The sequence below is a fragment of the Mirounga leonina genome, unplaced genomic scaffold (assembly GCF_011800145.1).
Source record: "Mirounga leonina isolate KUSES-001 unplaced genomic scaffold, KU_Mleo_1.0 Mir_173, whole genome shotgun sequence".
In the NCBI taxonomy this organism is placed as follows: Eukaryota; Metazoa; Chordata; class Mammalia; order Carnivora; family Phocidae; genus Mirounga; species Mirounga leonina.
This window is the reverse complement of record NW_023270447.1, coordinates 61,679,561-61,699,111: the sequence shown is the minus strand read 5'-3', so window position 1 is coordinate 61,699,111 and position 19,551 is coordinate 61,679,561. Positions and strand designations below refer to the sequence as shown.

Sequence of the window (19,551 nt, the reverse complement as noted above, 5' to 3'; positions counted from 1 at the left end):
AGCCCTCAGCATAGCCTAACTCCTCACCACCAGAATCTTGCCTGCCAGGGTGCACCTTCAGAGCAACTCCCCTGGGCTGTGCCCCTGAGCTGGTGTCTGTTGCCTGTCCTGGCTAAGTCTGCACTCACGAAAGGCAGGAGTTGTGGCTTTCTCCTGGGAAGGCTGACAGAGCGTGTGTTCAACAAACGTTAAGAAGCTCCACTTTCACCTTTAGGCGGTAGCTCTCTGGGCAGGCACATGTGGGGGCAAGAATGGGGTCAAGGATGCGGGTAGAGTAGGGGAATTTCTTGGAAGTAACAGAGGATGGTGTAAAAGAACATGATATTGGAATCAAATAACCTGGATTCAAACTCAGCTCTGTCACTTCCAATAAAGGATCTGGGTAAGCCACTATACCTCCGAGTTGTAACCACATTGTAAAACGAAGATAACAGTATCTACTTAGCACAGCACCTGGCACATGCTGAGCACTTTTACTGTTCTAAATGTTTAAATGCATTAATTTAATCCCACTACAACTCTTAGGAGATAGGTATTATCCTCATTTTGAAGACACTGCAAATGAGGAACATGAGGCTCAGAGAAACTAAGTAGGTTCCCCAAGTTTATAGAGCTAGTGAGATATCCCTAAAGGCAGCAACACCTGGGACACAATCTCCAAGACCACAAGGACTGTCTCCAAGTTTCTGCGTCGGGACTGGCTCCAATCTTGTTCCCTCAATTGTAGCAAATGACACAGGCCAACTGGTGTTACAAATAGAGTTAACATAATATATTTATTTTAAGTGCCATTCATGCATATCAGTTCTGGCAGCAACAATCCTAATGACACTTGGGGTATTTCTTTACAGCACTAAACAGTTACAAAGAAGGGGTGCCGTTCATCATAGAGGCAAAATATGAAATCGTGCAATAGCAAAATTGTAGAAACATTAAAACACTGACTGTCCGACAGCAGCACAGAGAGCAGACTGTGTTTGCACAAAAAGCCAATGCATTTTCATCACATATATACAATATAGATATGTACACATCACCCTCTGAATGAACAATATCAAAATACTCTATTCCATTTGAAATAATCCCCGGATCGATTCCCTCCCACTGCAAAAGGACATCTGAGAGACGTATTATTTACAAGAACACACATGAATACATTTACATTTCAAAAAACTGCCACAAATGCCAGTCGGATTATTTTCCTGGACAGAGTACCCCCGTTTGATTATATGCATTTATTCTTTTCCCCAAAAGTCTTCAATTTAAGCCCAAAACAGAACTTGCTCTGCATAACAACTACCAACTGAAACAGCCACTAGAGGGGATGCTCTGCACCTCACCAGGTAGCTCTGGCTGGCTAAAGCCCACTGAGAAGGCCTGTCTTGGGCTCCCGGGCCACCTGCATCACAGGAGTGTGATGGGTCTTAGTGGAGGCTCTGCCTCCAGGGCCATTTGTGGTAAGTTTAAATTCTCATAAAAATATTGATCACTGCAAATCAGTAAATGATTGCCAAATGGGAAATTAGCTTCACAAAATTTGTAAAAATCTTCATCAGTGGTTTCTACTCAAATCATTCAAGGTAAGACTGCATTCCAATACCCAAATTGTTTAAAGTGCACATTGCTACCCAAGCAATTTAAAGTTTCAAAACAGCTATTCTGGTATCTAGAAAACAGTGACTTGAGCAGACTATTGAAAGTCCTCCCTCCCCCCCATTTTTTCAAGTTTTTGCTCTGCAGGCTGCTATCTCATCTCGCCTCTGATCTGTGTAAGAGGGGCCTATTGGCTGCCTTGCCAGAATCTTGGGATTTTCACTGATCCAAGGGGCTGGAACTGAGCTTCTTTTTTCATGCCAAGCAGGGTCCAAACAACAGGAACATAAAGCCCTTCCTTTCTCCCCAACCTCACCAGCCTTTACTGTGGCTGGCTTCCCAGTGATTCATTAAAGGCAACACTCCATTAAAAAAAAAAAAAAAAAAGTACCCACACACGTTGACAAACACTCTCACATACACACATACAGAAACAAAGATGTCTGTTTAGTTCAAGTAGAGAACACTCAACCACATTATCACTAAGGCTAACTAAGGTGATTTAAAGCATAAAGATGGAGACTACAGATGCTAAAAAGCAACCAGTGAGCAGTTATTAATCCTTGATTTGATGGAACATATCATTCCCCCATTATAACTGAAAGAAATTCTGCCTTTTTTATGGTCTAAAGAACCAATTCAAAATCTATTCATTTAAAAAAAAAATCTCATTTCTGTTACTTTTATTATAAAACTAAGACAATCAATCCATGCAAAGTAACTATGATACAAGATGAAACAAAAAAAAAACAATAAAAACCCCAACGAGGCACGCTGAGTTTCAAAGAAAGTAACCCAATGTCATGCATACACAGACACACAGGACAAAAGAAACAGCAGACCACTTAAGGATATCTGCACTGAAGACTAAGGCAAATAAAATCTGTGTGTGGCTCTATCCTCCTCTCAGTGCTTCCTAAATGGAAAGAGAATAAGTGAGGAAACTTGCATTATAAACAGTGCCCTGTTGTTCTATTGCCCAAATGAACTCTGATTCGAATTCCAGAAAAATCCTATTTAGCTAATACATATCAGCAGGAATGCTAAGATAGAGAAATATACTCACATGGTAAAAGGAGCGACGATAAAGAGAACGACACAATCTCTCTGATTGTCTTGTCTGTAAACTCTTAAGAAAAACAATTCTGTGCTTTCAGACACCGCACTTCTCCTTAATGAACCCAACAGGAGCTGAGCATTCACAGAAGGCAGCAATAAATATTAAAATAATACTTTTGAAAATAATAAATACATGAGTGAATATGGAGGCAATGATTTTGTTAAAGAGCCAAGCAATGCCCAGCTGCTAACTGATCAAATACATTTTAGAACTGTTATAATGCAGATTTCGGAAAACAGACATTGACTAAGTACAACATAAACTCCGCAATCCCCCAACCATCAAAACAAATTTGGTCAGTTCTTTATGCTGCTCAGGAAAAACATGCCCCTCTGGATTGTTTGGAGAGTATCAAACTCTGGGTTCTTTGACTTACTGAGTAGAACTCAATACCCACATTTCTGAAAAAGATTAAATAAGGGGAACTGGGCTTTGAAAAAATCTATTTCCTTTCAGTTGCCTGTATCAGTTAAAAGCATCCTGCAGAAAATAGCCTAAGAAGGAATAAAAACTCACAGTAACTTTCTTTTCAAGACGTAATAATCCAATTAGAAAAACTGAAGCCTTTCAGTAATTTTTGTACATATATTTACACATATGTATCTATAAACTGCTTGCAGCAAAATAGGCTCTGCCTGAAAAATCAGTCTGGCACTTGTGGTCAACATCAAACGGACACAAATATGCAAAAGCCGTTCAAATCACACAACAGTTAGGAGCTACACAGGGCAGCTGGCAGGGAGACAAACATGTAGTACTTGTCTGGGTCAGATAAAAGCAGTAAGTTATCCAGCTAAAATCTTTTTGATTGTCTTCAAAAGAAATTTTGACAACATTGGTAAAGTGATTAGCAACTTTGTTTTCTCAACTGGATTCTCTTCAACCTTTCCCTTCACTGCACAGAAAGGTGACGCTGGAGTCTGGTGCCTTGCAGAAACAAGCTCTACACAATTGAATCCCAATCAAAGTCATCCTGGATGTCATCTGGAGGCAGAGAGCGCCGCATCTGGAAGGCTGGGGAAGGCATCATGTGCTGCTGGTTCATGGCTCCGTGATGGCCTGGAAGGAAGGAGGCAGTGTCAGTAGTGACTTGGGTAGAGAGGAAAGGAATAAATGAACGCCTACTGAGCACTTCCTTTGTGCCAGGCATTTGGCGCACATGATCTCCTAATCCATTCAGAAGCCTTCACAGAGGTGGCTCTTATGATCCTCATTTTATAGATAGCAGGGCTTGGATTTAAGAGAATGCAGCAAGTTACCCAAGGTCATACAGCTAGTAAGGGGAAGAGATTTGAACTCAGTTCACTTGACTCCAAAACCCATGCCTGTTTTGATTACACCAGGAGGCAGCAAGGACATCATAAAAAGAACGCTGGAGTGCCCGAGTGCTGATGCAACCCTTTCTCTTGGTCTGTCCTGCATCAATACATATTTCGGTAACATGAACTGGCTCCCATGAGAATGGTGATGGGAGAATGATGTCAGCGTACCAGTGAAGTCACACTGGGTCATCCTGAATTCTCACCAGCAAGTTAACTTTTGGGCCACCAAGTTAACAGTGGGTGAACACAGAACACCAATACAGCTGAGTGCAGGGAGGCCATGGTAGACCAGGGTGGAGAACAGGATGCCCACCCTCTCCACACTCCTCTTCTTAGATTACTGTGGCCGTGTGCAGCTTGTGCTCCCCAATTTTGGTGCATTCTGCCCTTGTCTCCAAAGCTCTGACAAACACCCTTCCAAACCAGACTTTTTTCTTAAGTAATAATTTCTATTTATTTGCAGAATTCATTCTTTTATTAGGAATTAAACATATCCTTTTAATGTGGTGGAATTTTTACTGGATTATTGCAGTTTTGTTTGATTTGCTTGATCTGATTATAAAGTTTCAAGCAGCCTGAGGCTAAACTCATTTTTCTGATAAGCCCTGTAATTTTTAATGCACCATTTTATAAAATACTACAGTTTTCAATATATCACAGTATAGCAGAAATGCCTGCTTATTTATTTTTTAACTTATAAATTTCTTACTATGCACCAGGCACTAATTTAAGTGATTTACATCTAATCCTCACTGAATTCTCTTAACAACCCTAGAAGTTAGGCAGTGTTATGAGCTCCCTTTAATCGACAAGGAGGTTGACTAGGAAGTTAAGGCAGCTATCAAGTGGCAAAGCACCAGAATGCAAACCCTGGGAATCTGGTTCCAGAGTCTGAACTACCATATTTTGCCACCTACAAGTTCCTGGTGAGTGCTGAGGACATATAACACTTACTCCTCCCCGTTCATCCAAAAACAGGTCACTTGGCCCCAACTCCTCCTTCACTACTATCTGGCACACACTTCTTTGGGGGTTTTAAATTCACATCTGCACATGACCTTTCTGTTCCTCAAGCAGCCTAAGTGGAGGGCAGTATGGTACATGAGAACAACAACGAACTCTGAATCCAGATATCAAGACCTGAGTCTTGGTTTGGTCACTTAGCAAAACGGGTGGCTCTGGGCAAGTTATCTCCACTCCTGAGCTGGCACTTCCTCATCTAGATCATCCTTAAGCTACCTTCCACCTCTAACCATGTGCCCGCCTTTGCTGCCCTGATAAATGTAACTTATCCTGCATTCAGGAACCCAGGGGGCACAGTTCATGCACTCGTGACTCCTGCAACTTACCTCCTCTGTAAGAGACTTCCTCAGAAACTAGAGCTGGGGGGACGTCAGCAGAATGAATGGAGAATATACAGGAGGTAATCAAAGCGGGTTCTTGAAGCCTGCTCAAGTCCCGTCAGAGTCAAAAAGCTTCAAAGATACCTAAGACCCCAGAACAAGCTCTATGGCCCGGGACCTCTCTAGAGAGGCAAGACAATAATTAGAATCATAGCATCAAAGAGACTCAGGTCATATGGTCCAAACAACAAGTGACACTTGAATCTCTTTGCCCAGCACTGAAGCCAAGTAACTGTGCAGACTGTCATTCCATCCTCCCTTACCAGGGAGCTCACTCCCTCCTGAACAGCCTTGCTCACGCCGGGACAGCTGAAGCTTTTTAACATTACACTCTGAGTAAGAACTGCAATACAACACACCCCAAATTACCTGCAATTGTCGTTCCTGGAGTGCTCAGTGCCTGTGGGATGTGAGGGTAACCAGGGGGCGGCATCACTGAAGGAGGGAGATTTTGCCTGGAGTCTATGTACAAATTTCCTAACCAGATTGAAAAGCAGAATGAAGGAAAACATACTTAATAAATAAAACAAGTCAAGCATTAAAACCTTAATAAAATTATTACCTAAAACTAAATTAAGCAGGTAAGACGAGAAAAGGGAAAGAAAAATTACTCCTTTCAGATGCTAATAGCGAAGGTGGTGCCAGGCTGAGTGGGAGTACACTGATGCTAATTCTGGCATTGCCTCTTTCTGTCTGGAAGCCTGCAGTCAAGTTGTCTTTACTGTTGCTGTTACAGACCTCACAACAGTTCAAAAGCATTTTCATATGTTTTATCATCTAAGCCTCCCACTAAGTCCAAAATGAGAGCAAGACAGGGATCATCCCCATTTTATGGATGAGGCAACTGAGGCTCAAAGACTAAGCTCACGTGCCCAAAGGCACATCAGTGTGACTAGCAACCAGTTCTCCTAGACCAAAGGCTCTTTCTACTAACCACTGTCCCTTTCTTTTTTTTTTTTTTAATTTATTTATTAGAGAGAGAGAGAGAGTGAGAGAGAGAGCGCGCAAGAGGGGGTAGGGTTAGAGGGAGAAGCAGACTCCCCGCTGAGCAGGGAGCCCGATGTGGGACTCGATCCTGGGACTCCGGGATCATGACCTGAGCCGAAGGCAGTCGCTTAACCAACTGAGCCACCCAGGCGCCCCCACTGTCCCTTTCTCCCTGATTTTCTCACTTTCAAAGTAGACTGATTACCAAAATGAATGGAGGCACAAAGTGACAGAAAAATTTGCACAAATTTAAAAGAGCTATACCAAGTAAAGGTGATGAAAAATGTATTATTTAGAAGTGTGAAGATGGGAAACAGATCTTATTTGAATGGCATTTCTGAAGGTTCTTAAATTAATATATTTTCGTCGACAGGAGCCATTAAGTGTAACAGCTCTAAAATGTCAATTACACTGCATCCTAATGCGAAGTAGAAAGGGAAGGGAGCAAACATCCCATGCCCACCCCCAATTACTCCTGGGGAAGAAGAACCATAACACTGACTCACATTGTATGAAACATCTGGAATTCTGGAAAGGCTATTTCTCCCTTAGGTATTCTACTGTGTCACACTAATTACAATTGCATCTAGCAGTGCTGTAATCAAACTAGAAAACAGCGACCATTTCCCAGAGGCAACTAAAAGATGCTCAAAAGTAGGAACACTCTATTCGGCTACTCACAAGTTTTTACCTGTCACTGGAATGTCAGACTGTCAAGCTTAAAATAGCCTCTGAGACAGCCTAATTCAGGCCTACCTCTGCTCATGCAGATGAGTACGTAAGACTGGAGAGAAAATGAGACAGAACCAGGGAACAGAACCCAGCACTTCTGACTTCCAGCCACTACCTCCCAAGATGACATGCCTTTTTATAGTGAAGTTTACAGTCAGAACTAAGCTCTTTGACCAATTTGCCATACTGAAGATTTAGGAAGAAAAGAGAGAAGAATTATACCAAGCTGTAGCTCTGGTACATTCTTAGAGGAAAAAACTATGATCAGCACCCCGAAGTGCTGATCAGCCTTCACATGAGTGGCCAGCACACCTTAAAAATTGCAGCAGGCTGGAGGGGCCATGCCACTCTGAGTAATACGCTCACTCATTCATCAATGACTTCTCAGCCTGTGTTATAAAATCTTAGCTCTCTACTCATCCGTAAGAGCTCAAATCACAATCAAAAGACAACTGATTTTTATGGAAATTCTGTTTTTATTTTTCATTTCTCTTTTTTTGGCTTAGTAATTCTTACCTTAAAGGGGGAGTGAGGTAACAATTAGAGAAGAATTATGGGAATAAACAAGGATCACAGAAATAAATAGTCACCCACATTAAACAAATAGCCTAACTTTTTGAAATTCTGTCACATTCCTGACACTTTAATTTTCATATAGAAATTCTCATTACTCCTTTTTTTCTCATGTTCTCATTCTATTCTAAACAATGAGAGTCAACCTGGAATTTCTAAACAAGAAATTAACTTCCAATATACTTTTCAAGGACTTCTGAGATCCTACAACATTTAGAACACAGTTATGAAAATTTAAAAATCTAATCACACAATGTATTTATTGGAAGTGGACTCTTATTGAATGACCATTCATTAATTCATTCAAGAAGTTATTTTTGTTCCAGGCCTTGCTCTAGGCACTGGATAAACAAAAAAGAGAAAACAAACTCCCCCCCGCCTTTTTTTTAAGTAAGCTCCACACCCAACCTGGGGTTTGAACTTACGACCCCAAGATCAAGAGTCTCATGCTCTACCAATGAAGCCAGTCAGGTGCCCCAACAAACTCCCTCTTTTTGAAGCATATTCTCAGGCTGAGGGCAGCAAACAAAATAATTTAGTATGTTATGCACGCTACAGAAAAAAATAAAGCAGGGAGAAGGGACAAACAGTGCTGGACAGTAAGTGCTATTTAAATAGAACGGTTAGGGAAGGCATCACTTGAGTAGGTGCTTTTGGAGGAAAAAAACAAGATTAAGGACAAGAGTGAGCCATGTGTCTATCTGGGAGAAGATCACTCTAGACAGAGAAAAGAACAGGTATAAAAAAGGCCCTGAGGCAGGTGGAGTGTGCCTGGTATGTTCAAAGAATAGCAAGGAGGCCACTGGTGTGGGAGCAGGGGGCTGAGGAGAGGGGAAAAGGATATAAGGTCAGACAGTAAAGGGGGACCAGATTGTGTGAGGCTATAAAGGCCACAAAAAGACTTTGGTTTTTACTGAGAAAACTGGGCACCAATGAAGGGTTTTGAGCACAGAAGTGATCAGATTTGTGTCTTGTAAAAATCCCATTTATCCTGCAAAGTCCAGCTTCAAGCTGTCTTCCTCAACGAAGTTTTTCTACCTTCCCAAGACAGTTATAAAGCCCTGTTCTCTTACTCCCACTGCTCTATGGCAGAAGCACAGTCTTCATCACACCAGGCTACGAGCTCCTTGAGATTAGGGGCTATCTGGACTTATTTCTTCATCCCTACTGCCCAATACTTAGGCACAGAAAAAGTTTAAGTAAATATTTGCTGAATGAATGTACACCTACTCTTATTTAATGATCTTTAAGCTGAGCCCTCATTAAGAACAGCACAGCTAGAGGACTTAAACATTATTGGAACAAGACAAATTGTAAACACAGGTAAAACGATTTAGAAAGGAGAGACACTGTGTACTATAACATCCTTTTCTCCTTCCCTTCCCTCCCCTCTTCCACCCTAACACATTACAACACCTCTAAGGAGCCCAAAGAGGTATCTACCAAAAGGAGAATCTTGAAGACAGAAGTGACAAAAGTTTGAAGGGCACGGAGAGACTATATTCTGGGAGTCAAGATCTATACCCAAATGAACTTTGTAATTTTAGGCAAGTTGCTTTCTTTTCTGGATTCTTTCTAGTCACAGTTTGTGTGAGGCTATATAGGCCACAAAAAGACTGGTCACAGTTTCCTTATCTGTTAGATAAAAGGATAAAATTAACAGCTCTCTGAAGTCCCCTCTTACACTTCATTTTGAATTTGTGGCAAAGATGTGCTGGGGGATAGAGAGACAGGAAGTGGGATATCTGAATAGATCTGATACAGAGGGATGTGAGAAGGAGAGTAAAAGAATGATAGAAAGAGGCTTAGACTTAAAACAGAAGCAAGCAGGCTGGGCATGTAAAAAACCTGGGAGTCTATGAGAAGACATCAGTGGGCATGGAGTGACAAATACCTGCAGCACCAGTGCTAATCAGAGAAAGTGGTGACAAAAGCCAACATGGCTTGGCAGGCCAAGGCTGGTAAAGTTCTTTTGACTCAGAAGGAAAAGATGAAAGGAGAAGGGGAGTTGGGAGAGGAATAAACACAAAAAATGACAGGTCTTCTGCCTTTTTTTGCTGTGAGTGGAGTAGCACTAAGAATCAAGAATGAGTTGTGGGGACCCTAGAGAAGGAAGGTGCTGGCAATAAAAAGGAAGGATGGCAGAAAAATTTAAAAGGATCACAGAGTACCAGATCCAAAGAAATCCAGGTCAAAGGTCAAGAAGAGATGACCACGGAGATCTAGTAACAAAGGGCTTTAAGAAATAATCCATGATCTCAGTCTAGAAAGAATCCAGAAGAGGTGCTTGGCCACTCTCACATGAGACACCAACAGACGGTTAGTGCTTTTTCCATGACCAAGAGTGCCAAGTTCCAAAACCAGAAGGTACACTTGGACATTACTTAGAAATTTAGGCCACAAAATCGAAGAAAGTCTTGTTTCACCACAAAAGCTTTGAAATCCCAGAAAGGGGGAGCTACTGGCTAACATGTACAATGGCCCTTGAAACAGTCCTCTCTTTAAGACTGAGCCACATCTTCTTATCTTCCTAGAACTTTCCGATTTGCTGCAGGCAATAATCTATAAGCAACATAGGTACCCACCTCCACCCTTAACATTTTAAGGCTGGCTGAAATGATTTGAGATGATTTGGCAGAGAACATGGCAGCACTTAGAAGAGCTAACTTCATAATTTATTTTGGATGAACAGGGAAAGAAAAGAAAGGAAAACCAAGGAACAAAGGACAGAGGGATGGTAAGCCTCAGGGATTTAATGCAAGTTGGAAAAGTAAAAGTGATGTATCCTGAAGGGGACAAACTATGGGTTTGAAACCTATCAGAGGATCAAAGAAGATAAGCTGTCCATGTACAAGAAGAGATGAAAAGATGAAATGGAAGAAAATAAGTGAAAATACATGCTAAGTTATACAGATCTTGATACTTAAAAAGGAATATAGGGAGGATTCTGAGAAGATGGTGGAGTAGGAAGCACCAGGAATCTGTCTCCCAACCTAGACAAAAATGCACTGGTAGAGTCTGGTACAACAGAAAACACTGGAATCTTTGGAACTTTGGAACTCTGTAAATCTACTGACAGTTTGCAACTCGTAGAGGAAGGCTTAGATAATAAATTGCAGTTATTTTTGGTCAATTCCCTCATCCCTACCCCCATGGCAGGCAGCTGTGCATGTGTTCCTGGAACAACTTACACAGCTTGCAGGAGCCAATGTAGGCAAAAAGGCCTCTGTTCTCCAAATACTACGGATCTGTGCTCTGATCACAGAGATGCAGATGTAAAGGAAGGTGGTCATTGTTGAACCTTCCACCAATGCTGCAAGCACCTCCCCTCCAAATAAACTGATTTCCAGGAGTTATAAGGGGGCTACAACCCTCCTTTCCTTGCTCTTTCATTTTTCTCTTTTTACCCTTTCAGGAGGCAGACATTAAAAGCTAGGACATTGAAAAAGCTAGGAATTCCCTGCATATACTGGGAAAATTAGAAAGTGACTACCTATACCAAGAGAAAAGCACAGATTCAGAGAAGACCTGAGAAGACCCTAGGGTGAACCTCAGCAGAAGGATACCTTGCAGCCATGAAGAAAACAAAAACAGGAGACAGAATAATTAAAAACAGCAAACCCTGGGGAAGGGACAGAATCTAGTTTCCACAGGTACCACACTATTAGATTCAAATGTCTAGTTTTCAACAACAAAATCACAAAGCATAGAAATAAACAGAAAAGTATGCCCTATTCAAAGCAAAACAAATCAACAAAAATTGTCCTTGAAAAAGATCTGATGGCAGATCCACTACAAAGACTAAAAACAAGTGCCCTAAAGATGCTCAAAGACTAAAGGAAGATGTGGAAAAAATCGTAATTACAATGTATGAATAAACTGGAAATATCAATAAAGAAATAGGAAACCTAAAAAGAAACAAAGAAATTCTAGCACTGACAATTACAATAATTGAAATGAAAAATCCACTACAGGATTCAAAGAAAAATCTGAGCAGGCAGGAGAAAGAATCAGTGAACTTGAAGACAGGACAATGAAAATTATCAAGGCTAAGTAACAGAAAGAAAAAAAATTGAAAAAAATTAAACAGAGACTAAGGGACCTGGGGGACACTATCAAACAAACCAACTATGCATTGTGGGAGTCCCAGAAGAAGGAGGAATGGGACAGAAAGAATATCTGAAAAAATAATGGCTGAAAACTTCCCAAATTTGATGAAAGAAGAATGAGAACATCCAAGAAGTTCAACAAACTCTTAAGATGAGACCCACAAGAGAATCACACCAGGGGACATATTATAATCAAATTTTCAAAAGCCAAAGATAAAGAGACAATCTGGAAAGGAGCAAGAGAGAAGTGACTTGTCACACACAAGGGAGCCTCAATAAGATTATCAGTGGATTTCTCATGAGAAACTTTAGGAGTTAGAAGGCAGTAGGCCAATCTATTCAAAGTGCTAAAAGAAAAAGTATCAACTGAGAACTGCTATACCCAACAAAACTGTCCTTTTCAAGAGCGAGGGAGAAATTAAGACAGTTCCAGATAAACAAAAGCTAAAGGAGTCTGAAAAGACTAATATATTTTCTAAAAGTAATTAGTCTAGAAGCTAGTATTATTATAACTTTCATTTGTAACTCCATGTGTTGTTTTTTACATAATTTAAGAGACTAATATATTTAAAGGAATTATTTGTATGTTTTGGGGCACACTATGCATAAAGATGTGATTTTTGTGACATCAACAACCAAAAGGAGTAGAGATGAAGCTGTAAAGGAGCTGAATTTCTTTATGTTATAAAAGTTACACTGATATAAATTCAAATTAGAATGTTGTAACTTTAGGATGGTAAACCCAATCCCCATGGTAACTACAAAGAGCTATGCAATATACACAAAAGGAATTCAAACATTTCAGTACAAAAAGTCAATGAAACACAAAAGACAAGAGTAATGCAAAAAATAAGGGACAAAAACTATAAAGAACTATAAGACATATAGAAAAGAAACAGCAAAATGACAGAAATCACTCCTTATCAGTAACTTCTTCAAATGTAAAGGGATTATGGGCGCTTGGGTGGCTCAGTGGTTAAGCGTCTGCCTTCAGCCCAGGTCATGATCTCAGGGTCCTGGGATTGAGCCTCATGTCGGGCTCCCTGTTCAGTGTGGAGCCTGCTTCTCCCTCTACCTCTGTCCCCACCCTCCAGCTCGTGCTCTCTCTCTCTCTCTCAAATAAATATCTTTTTAAAAAATGTAAATGGATTAAATTCTCCAATCAAAAGAGAGACTGGCAGACTGAGTAACAACACATATCTGTAAGAGCCTCACTTTAGATCCAAAGACACAAATAGAATGAAAAGTGAAAGGATGGAAAAAGTAACCAAAAGGGAGTAAGGACTGCTATACTAGTATCAGACAAAATAGACTTTAAATCAAACAGGTTACAAAGACAAAGAAGGACATTACATATCAATAAAAGGTTCAAGACAGAAAAAAGATGTAACAATTATAAACACTTATGCACCTAAAAACAGACCGCAGCAAAACATGAAACAAAAACTGACAGAATTGAAAGAAGAAATGAACAACTCTACAATGATAGTTGGTGATGTAAATACCCCACACTCAATAATGGATAGACCAACCATATAGAAGTAAGGAAACTGAGGATTTAACACAATAAACTAACTAGATCTAATAGACAAGTACAGAACATTCTACCCAACAACAATGTACACACTCTTCGCAAGTGCACATAGGACATTTCCCAGGATAGACCATATGTTAGGCTCCAAATTAAGTCTCAACAGATTTTAAACAACAGATACACAAACACAAAGTATCTTCTCTGACCACAAGAGGATGAAGTCAGAAATCAGTAACAGAAGTAATACTGGAAAGTTCTCAAATTTGTGGAAATTAAACACAAACAACGGATCAAAGAAGAAAATCACAAGGAAAATTAGGAAATGCTTAGAGACAAATGTAATCAAAACGTAACTTATGAAAACTTAGGGAAAACAGCAAAAGTAGTGTCAAGGGGGAAATTTATAGCTATAAAAAACACATTAAAAAACAAGAAAGATCTCAGTCAACCTAACTTTACAACTTAAAGACCTACAGAAAGAACAGAATAAATCCAAAGCTAGCAGAAAAAAGGAAATCATAAAGATCAGAGCTGAGATGAATGAAATAGAGAATAACTAAAATCAGAAATGAAAGTGGGGATGCTTCAACTGATTCTACAAAAAGCAGGATTTCCCCCCACCACCAAAAAGGGAAGGAAATAGGATCATATGAGTACTATGAGCAACTGCACACCAACATATTAGATAACCTAAAGGAAATGAACAAATTCCTAAAACACAAAAGCCACCAAGACTAAATCACAAAGAAACAGATAATCTGAATACACCTAAAACTAGTAAGATTGAATTAGTAACCAAAAATCTCCCAACAAAGAAAAGCCCAGGACCTGATAGCTTCACTGGTGAATTCTACTAAATATTTAACGAACTAACATCAATCCTTCTCAAACTTTTCCAAAAAACTGAAAGACAGGAAGTACTTCCTAACTCATCCTATGAGGCCAAAATCAGCCTGATACCAAAGCAAGACAAAGACACCTACAAGGAAACTACAGACCAATATCCCTTATGAACACCGATCCAAAAATCCCAAACAAAATACTAGCAAAATTAATTCAATACTGTATTAAAAGGATTAAACACCGTGATCAAGTGAGATTTATTCCTGGAATATAAAAAGATGGTTCAACATATGAAAAGTGATCACTTTAATACACCGCATTAACAGAATGAAAGGGAAAAAACCTACATGATCATCTCAATTGATGCAGAAAAAGTAACTGACAAAAGTCAACACCCTTTCATAATTAAAAACACTCAACAAATTATGAATAAAAGAAAACTACCTAAACATAATAAAAGCCATCTATGACTATCCCACAGCAAACATCATGCTCAATGGTGAAAAACTTGAAAGCTTTTCTTCTAAGACCATGAACGAAGCAAGGATGTCCACTTCTATTCAACATACTGGAAGTTCCAGCCAGAGCGATTAGGCAAGAAAAGGAAATAAAAGGCATCCAAATCAAATCAGAAAGGAGTAAGTATATTTATCTCTGTTCACAGATATGATCTTATATGTAGAAACCTCCAAAGATTCCACCCCAAAAATAAACAAATTGTTAAAATAAGTAAATTCAGCAAAGTAGCAGGATACAAAGTCAGCATGCGAAAATCAGTTCCATTTTTACACAATGAACAATCTGAAAAGGAAATTACAGGAACAATTCCATTTATAATGGCAATAAAAAATACTTAGGAATTAATTAGAGGTGAAAAGACTTGTACAATTAAAACTACAAAAACATTGCTGAAAAAAATTTAAGATGAAATAAATAAACGGAAAAACATCTCATGTTCATGACTAGAAGACAATATTGTTGAGATGTCAATACTCTCCAAAGTGATCTACAGATTCAATGTAATCCATATCAAAAATTCCAGTCTTTTTTTTTTTTTTCAAAACCAGAAAATCCCATCCTAAAATGTATAGGGAATCTCAAGAGACCCTGAACAGCCAAAATTATCTTGAACAAGAACAACAAAGCAGGGAGACTCACACATCTTGATTTTAAAGCTTACTACAAAAATATAGTAGTTGAAACAGTGTGGTAATGGCATAAAAACAAATAGTATACACTGCAATCAAATAGAGAACCCAGGAATGAACTCTTGCATATATGGTCAAATGATTTTTCACAAAGGTGTCAAGACCATTCTATGGGGGAAAGGAAAGTATTTTCAGCAAATGGTGCTGGGAAAACTGGGTATCCATATGCAAAAGCATGAAACTAGACCCGTATCTAACACCACATATAAAAAGTAACTCAAAATGGGTTAAAGACTTAAATGTAAGACCTAAACTATAAAATTCTTAGATGAAAACACAGGGCAGGAGCTTCATGACACTGGATCTGGCAATGATTTCTTGGATAGGATACCAAACTCATAGGCAATGAAAGAAAAAATAGATGAGTTGGACTTAGTGAAAAATTTAAAAATTGTGCATCAAAAGACACTATCAACATAATAAAAAACAAAAGAATGAAAGAAAATATTCACAAATCATGCATCTGATAAAGGGTTAATATCCAAAAAAATAGAGAACTCCTAAAACTCAGCAATAATAAACCAAACCAGATTAAAAAATGGGCAAAGGACCTGAACAGACATTTCTCCAAAGATGATACAAAAATGGCTAATAAATAGATGAAAAGATATTCAACATCACTAATCATCAAGGAATGCAAATCAAAACTACAATGAAATACCACCTCACACCCAGTAAAATAGCTACTATTTTTTTAAAAAGAAAAGAGGAAAAAAAAAAATGTTGGCAAGGATGTAGAAAAACTGGAACCCTTATGCACTGTTAGTGGGGATATAAAATGGTAGAGCCACCATAAAAAACAGTATGGTGGTTCCTCAAAAAATGAAACACAGAATTACCATATGATCCAGCAATTCCACTTCTGGGTATATATCCAAAAGAACTGAAAGCAGGGCCTTGAAAAAATATTGGTGTGAACATGATATTCACAATAGCTAAAACATGAAAGTATCCCAAGTGTTCATCAACAGATGAGTATATAAGCAAATGTATATACATACAATGGGCTATACAGAGCCATAGAAAGGAAGGAAATTCTAACATATGCCACAACATGGATGAAGACATGCTAAGTGAAGTAAGCCAGTCACAAAAAGACAAATACTGTAGGATTTCACTTACATGAGATACATAGGAGTAGTAAAAAATCAGAAACAGAAAGTAGAATGGTGGTTGCCAGGGGCTTGGCGGAGGGTCAGGGGGACAGGGGTTAGAATGGGTGTGGGGGGTATTGTTTAATGAGTACAGAATATCCACTTTACAAGATGAAAAAAGATCTTTACAAGATCACCATCCATGCAGATGGATGGTGATGACAGTTGCACATTATGAATATATTTAATACCACTGAACTAGATACTTATGGATGACTGGGATGGTGAATTCTATGTTACATTTTATAATAAAAAATTTTTTTTTCAAAGGGTATATATCCGAAAGATACCAAAAAGGAAGTGAGTGAGTGAGAGAGAGAGGGAGGGAGGAAGAGGGAGAAGGAGAAAGGAACTTAAGAGTCATCAAAAAATAAAGTACCTCCAATATGCCAAGCAATGAATGAGGCTCTTGCATGGATATAATTTATGAAATGAATTAAGTCACCAAAATCAAACAGCCACTGAGGGTTTCAAGTTAGGTAAACTATTCAAATGGAAGCGGCAAAGATGATGTAAGATTCCTATCAAAAGACACAGGTGGCTCAGTCGGTTAAGTGCCCAACTCTTGATTGTGGTCATGTTCTCAGGGTTGTGGGATTGAGCCCTGAGTCAGGCTCCACACTCAGCAGGGCATCTGCTTGAGATTCTCCCTCTCCCCTGTCCCCCCACCCCCGACTTGCACACTCTCTCTCACTCTAAAATAAATAAATAGATCTTAAAAAAAAAAAAAAAAAAAGATACAGAAATAAAGATTTCTCAAAAAGAAAGATACAGCCTGGCTGGGGGTCTTGAGAATATGGAAAGACCAAATATGTGAAATAAGCTAGGATAATGGTTGAAGAAAGCCACTCAGGAAAGAAAAAGACTTTTAAAAATGCATCATATGTAAAACCAAAATAATGAACAGAAAGTAAGTCAACTTGGAGATAAAAGTTTGCAAGAATTTTTTTTTTTAAGATTTTATTTATTTATTTGACAGAGAGAGAGACAGCAAGAGAGAGAAACAAGTGGAGAGAGTGGGAGAGGGAGAAGCAGACTCCCCACTGAGCAGGGAGCCCGATGTGGGGCTTTCGATCCCAGGACCCTGGGATCATGACCTGAGGCCGTAGGCAGACGCTTAACGACTGAGCCACCCAGGCGCCCCAAAAGTTTGGCAAGAAATTAAATGAAAAAGCACTTGGATATTAAATACCTACAGAATGAAAAGGCGCTGCAATCAGAGTAAAAGAGATGGCTACAAGGGTAAAGAGAAAAGGAAGAATGAGATGAAAAATACAGAGCACGAATGTCGAGTCCAGAGTAAAACACCGACAAGACTATTTACCATTACTGTATTCTTCAAGTAAACTTTGAACTTTAATCTTAACATTCTTAGAAGATATATAAAATAAGACATGTTGATTTTCATTGGAAGTCTAAACAAATTTAAATTGATATAATTTCATAACTATGTTCTTATAAAAATGTAAGTATCTTTAAAACATTTAATTCTTGTTTGAGAACTTAAAAGGTTAAAGATCACAAAGGAAAGTCAATCATAATAAAATAATCATAGAAATCATGACAGAAAAAGTCTCTTTACCTCAATTTTTCTAAAATATACCTTTTATATATATGTTATTTTACTTAATTTCTTAGAAATAAAAAGATGTAAATGGATTAGTCACCATTAACAACATACCAAATTGCCTCACTTACTAAATTTTACACAAATGAGAAAGAGAAAATCAAGAAGATAATTAAACCCATACCTGTTCCAATGTGTTGGGAAGGTTTTGTTGGATGCATGGCACCATGACAGACATTTTGCTGAACATTACTCTGTGAGTGGATAAGGCCAGTTTGTGTAAAGAACTGATTAAGAGAAGAACAGAGATCAGCAAATTGAACCTGATCCAAAGACCAGTTCTTCAGATCTGCCTGTCTCATACTCTCCATCAAACCTATGAGGAAAGCATTAGAAATACAGTTAGCATCATTTGTTCTACAACACTGCAAGGAAAATAAAGACACAATTTTTTTTCAGCCCTCAAAATTTCCACTGGTAGTGATTTACCATGCAACGAAGAATGATATTTAAAAATTCTTCAAAGCCTAATTACTTCTAAATGTGGCCAAACTTCTTTCAGAACTCTTACCTCTGATCCTCTGCTGCATCAATTGACTGAAAGACTTAATCATGAATTTTGCAATGTTATTTTTAAGTGTACTACTAACTACAAAAAAAACACTATATAAGGAGATATTTCTACTACAAAGAAAATTTTATCTATGAGAGAAAAAGGGATCATGTATTTTTGGTTGTAGGTCGGAAAGAATCCATACTCACCTTGGAACTGTGAAAGGTCTACATCTGACCAATTAACACTGCTGGCAATCCGACAACTTTCTTTTAGCATATCAAGTGTTGCATACCAATCATTTGAAACACCTATAGAAATAATATCGACAGTACATAAATCTTGGATAGTCTAAGTTTGAAGTATATGGTACGGGGAAGACAATGAGCTGGGCTTATTCCTACATTGATAGATCCCCATCCAGTTTTACAAATGGATTCACACCCATCATATCATGTGCTGGGGCAATCGTCTCTGTGAAACAGGCAAGGGGTCTTATTTCTCTTCATTTTATAAATAAAAAGAAACTGAACCCAGAGAGGTGGCATAACTTAGCAAGGTCACTATGATGAATCTAAACCTTGAACCCAGTGCTTCTATGCTCCAGTCTGACAGCTTACAAATTGCCCTATCACCTTATAATGTCAAACTTGATTACCGCTTTTTACATTTGTATAGTACAAATGAATGACCAGGCAGGGCAAGTCAGGCAAATCAATACATCCTCCCTCCCCACTACATGAAGTTCATTTTCCTGTCTTGTTATGACATTAAGAGATACGTTCTTTATAATTCAGAGGCAGGTTCACATTTAGAAGTAACACACAGTATAATTTAAAGCACTGACTTAAGG

General features: G+C 38.8%; 1 protein-coding gene across 7 annotated transcripts in view; it reads right to left on the bottom strand.

Moving 5' to 3' along the window:
- Positions 1-757: 757 nt before the first annotated feature.
- Positions 758-19,551, bottom strand: part of FOXJ3 (forkhead box J3) — a 145,647-nt gene continuing 126,853 nt past the window's right edge. For 6 of the 7 annotated variants that reach the window (XM_035018854.1, XM_035018859.1, XM_035018860.1 and 3 more), the window contains 4 exons: positions 18,908-19,009; positions 18,330-18,521; positions 5,808-5,915; positions 3,553-3,772 (listed from right to left, as the gene is read on the bottom strand). In XM_035018854.1, coding sequence (XP_034874745.1) covers positions 3,657-3,772; positions 5,808-5,915; positions 18,330-18,521; positions 18,908-19,009 — 518 coding nt within the window. In that variant the 3' untranslated portion in view covers positions 3,553-3,656. Of the gene's footprint in view, positions 3,773-5,807; positions 5,916-18,329; positions 18,522-18,907; positions 19,010-19,551 lie in introns of all 7 variants that reach the window. The other variant, XM_035018853.1, reaches the window with a different exon arrangement.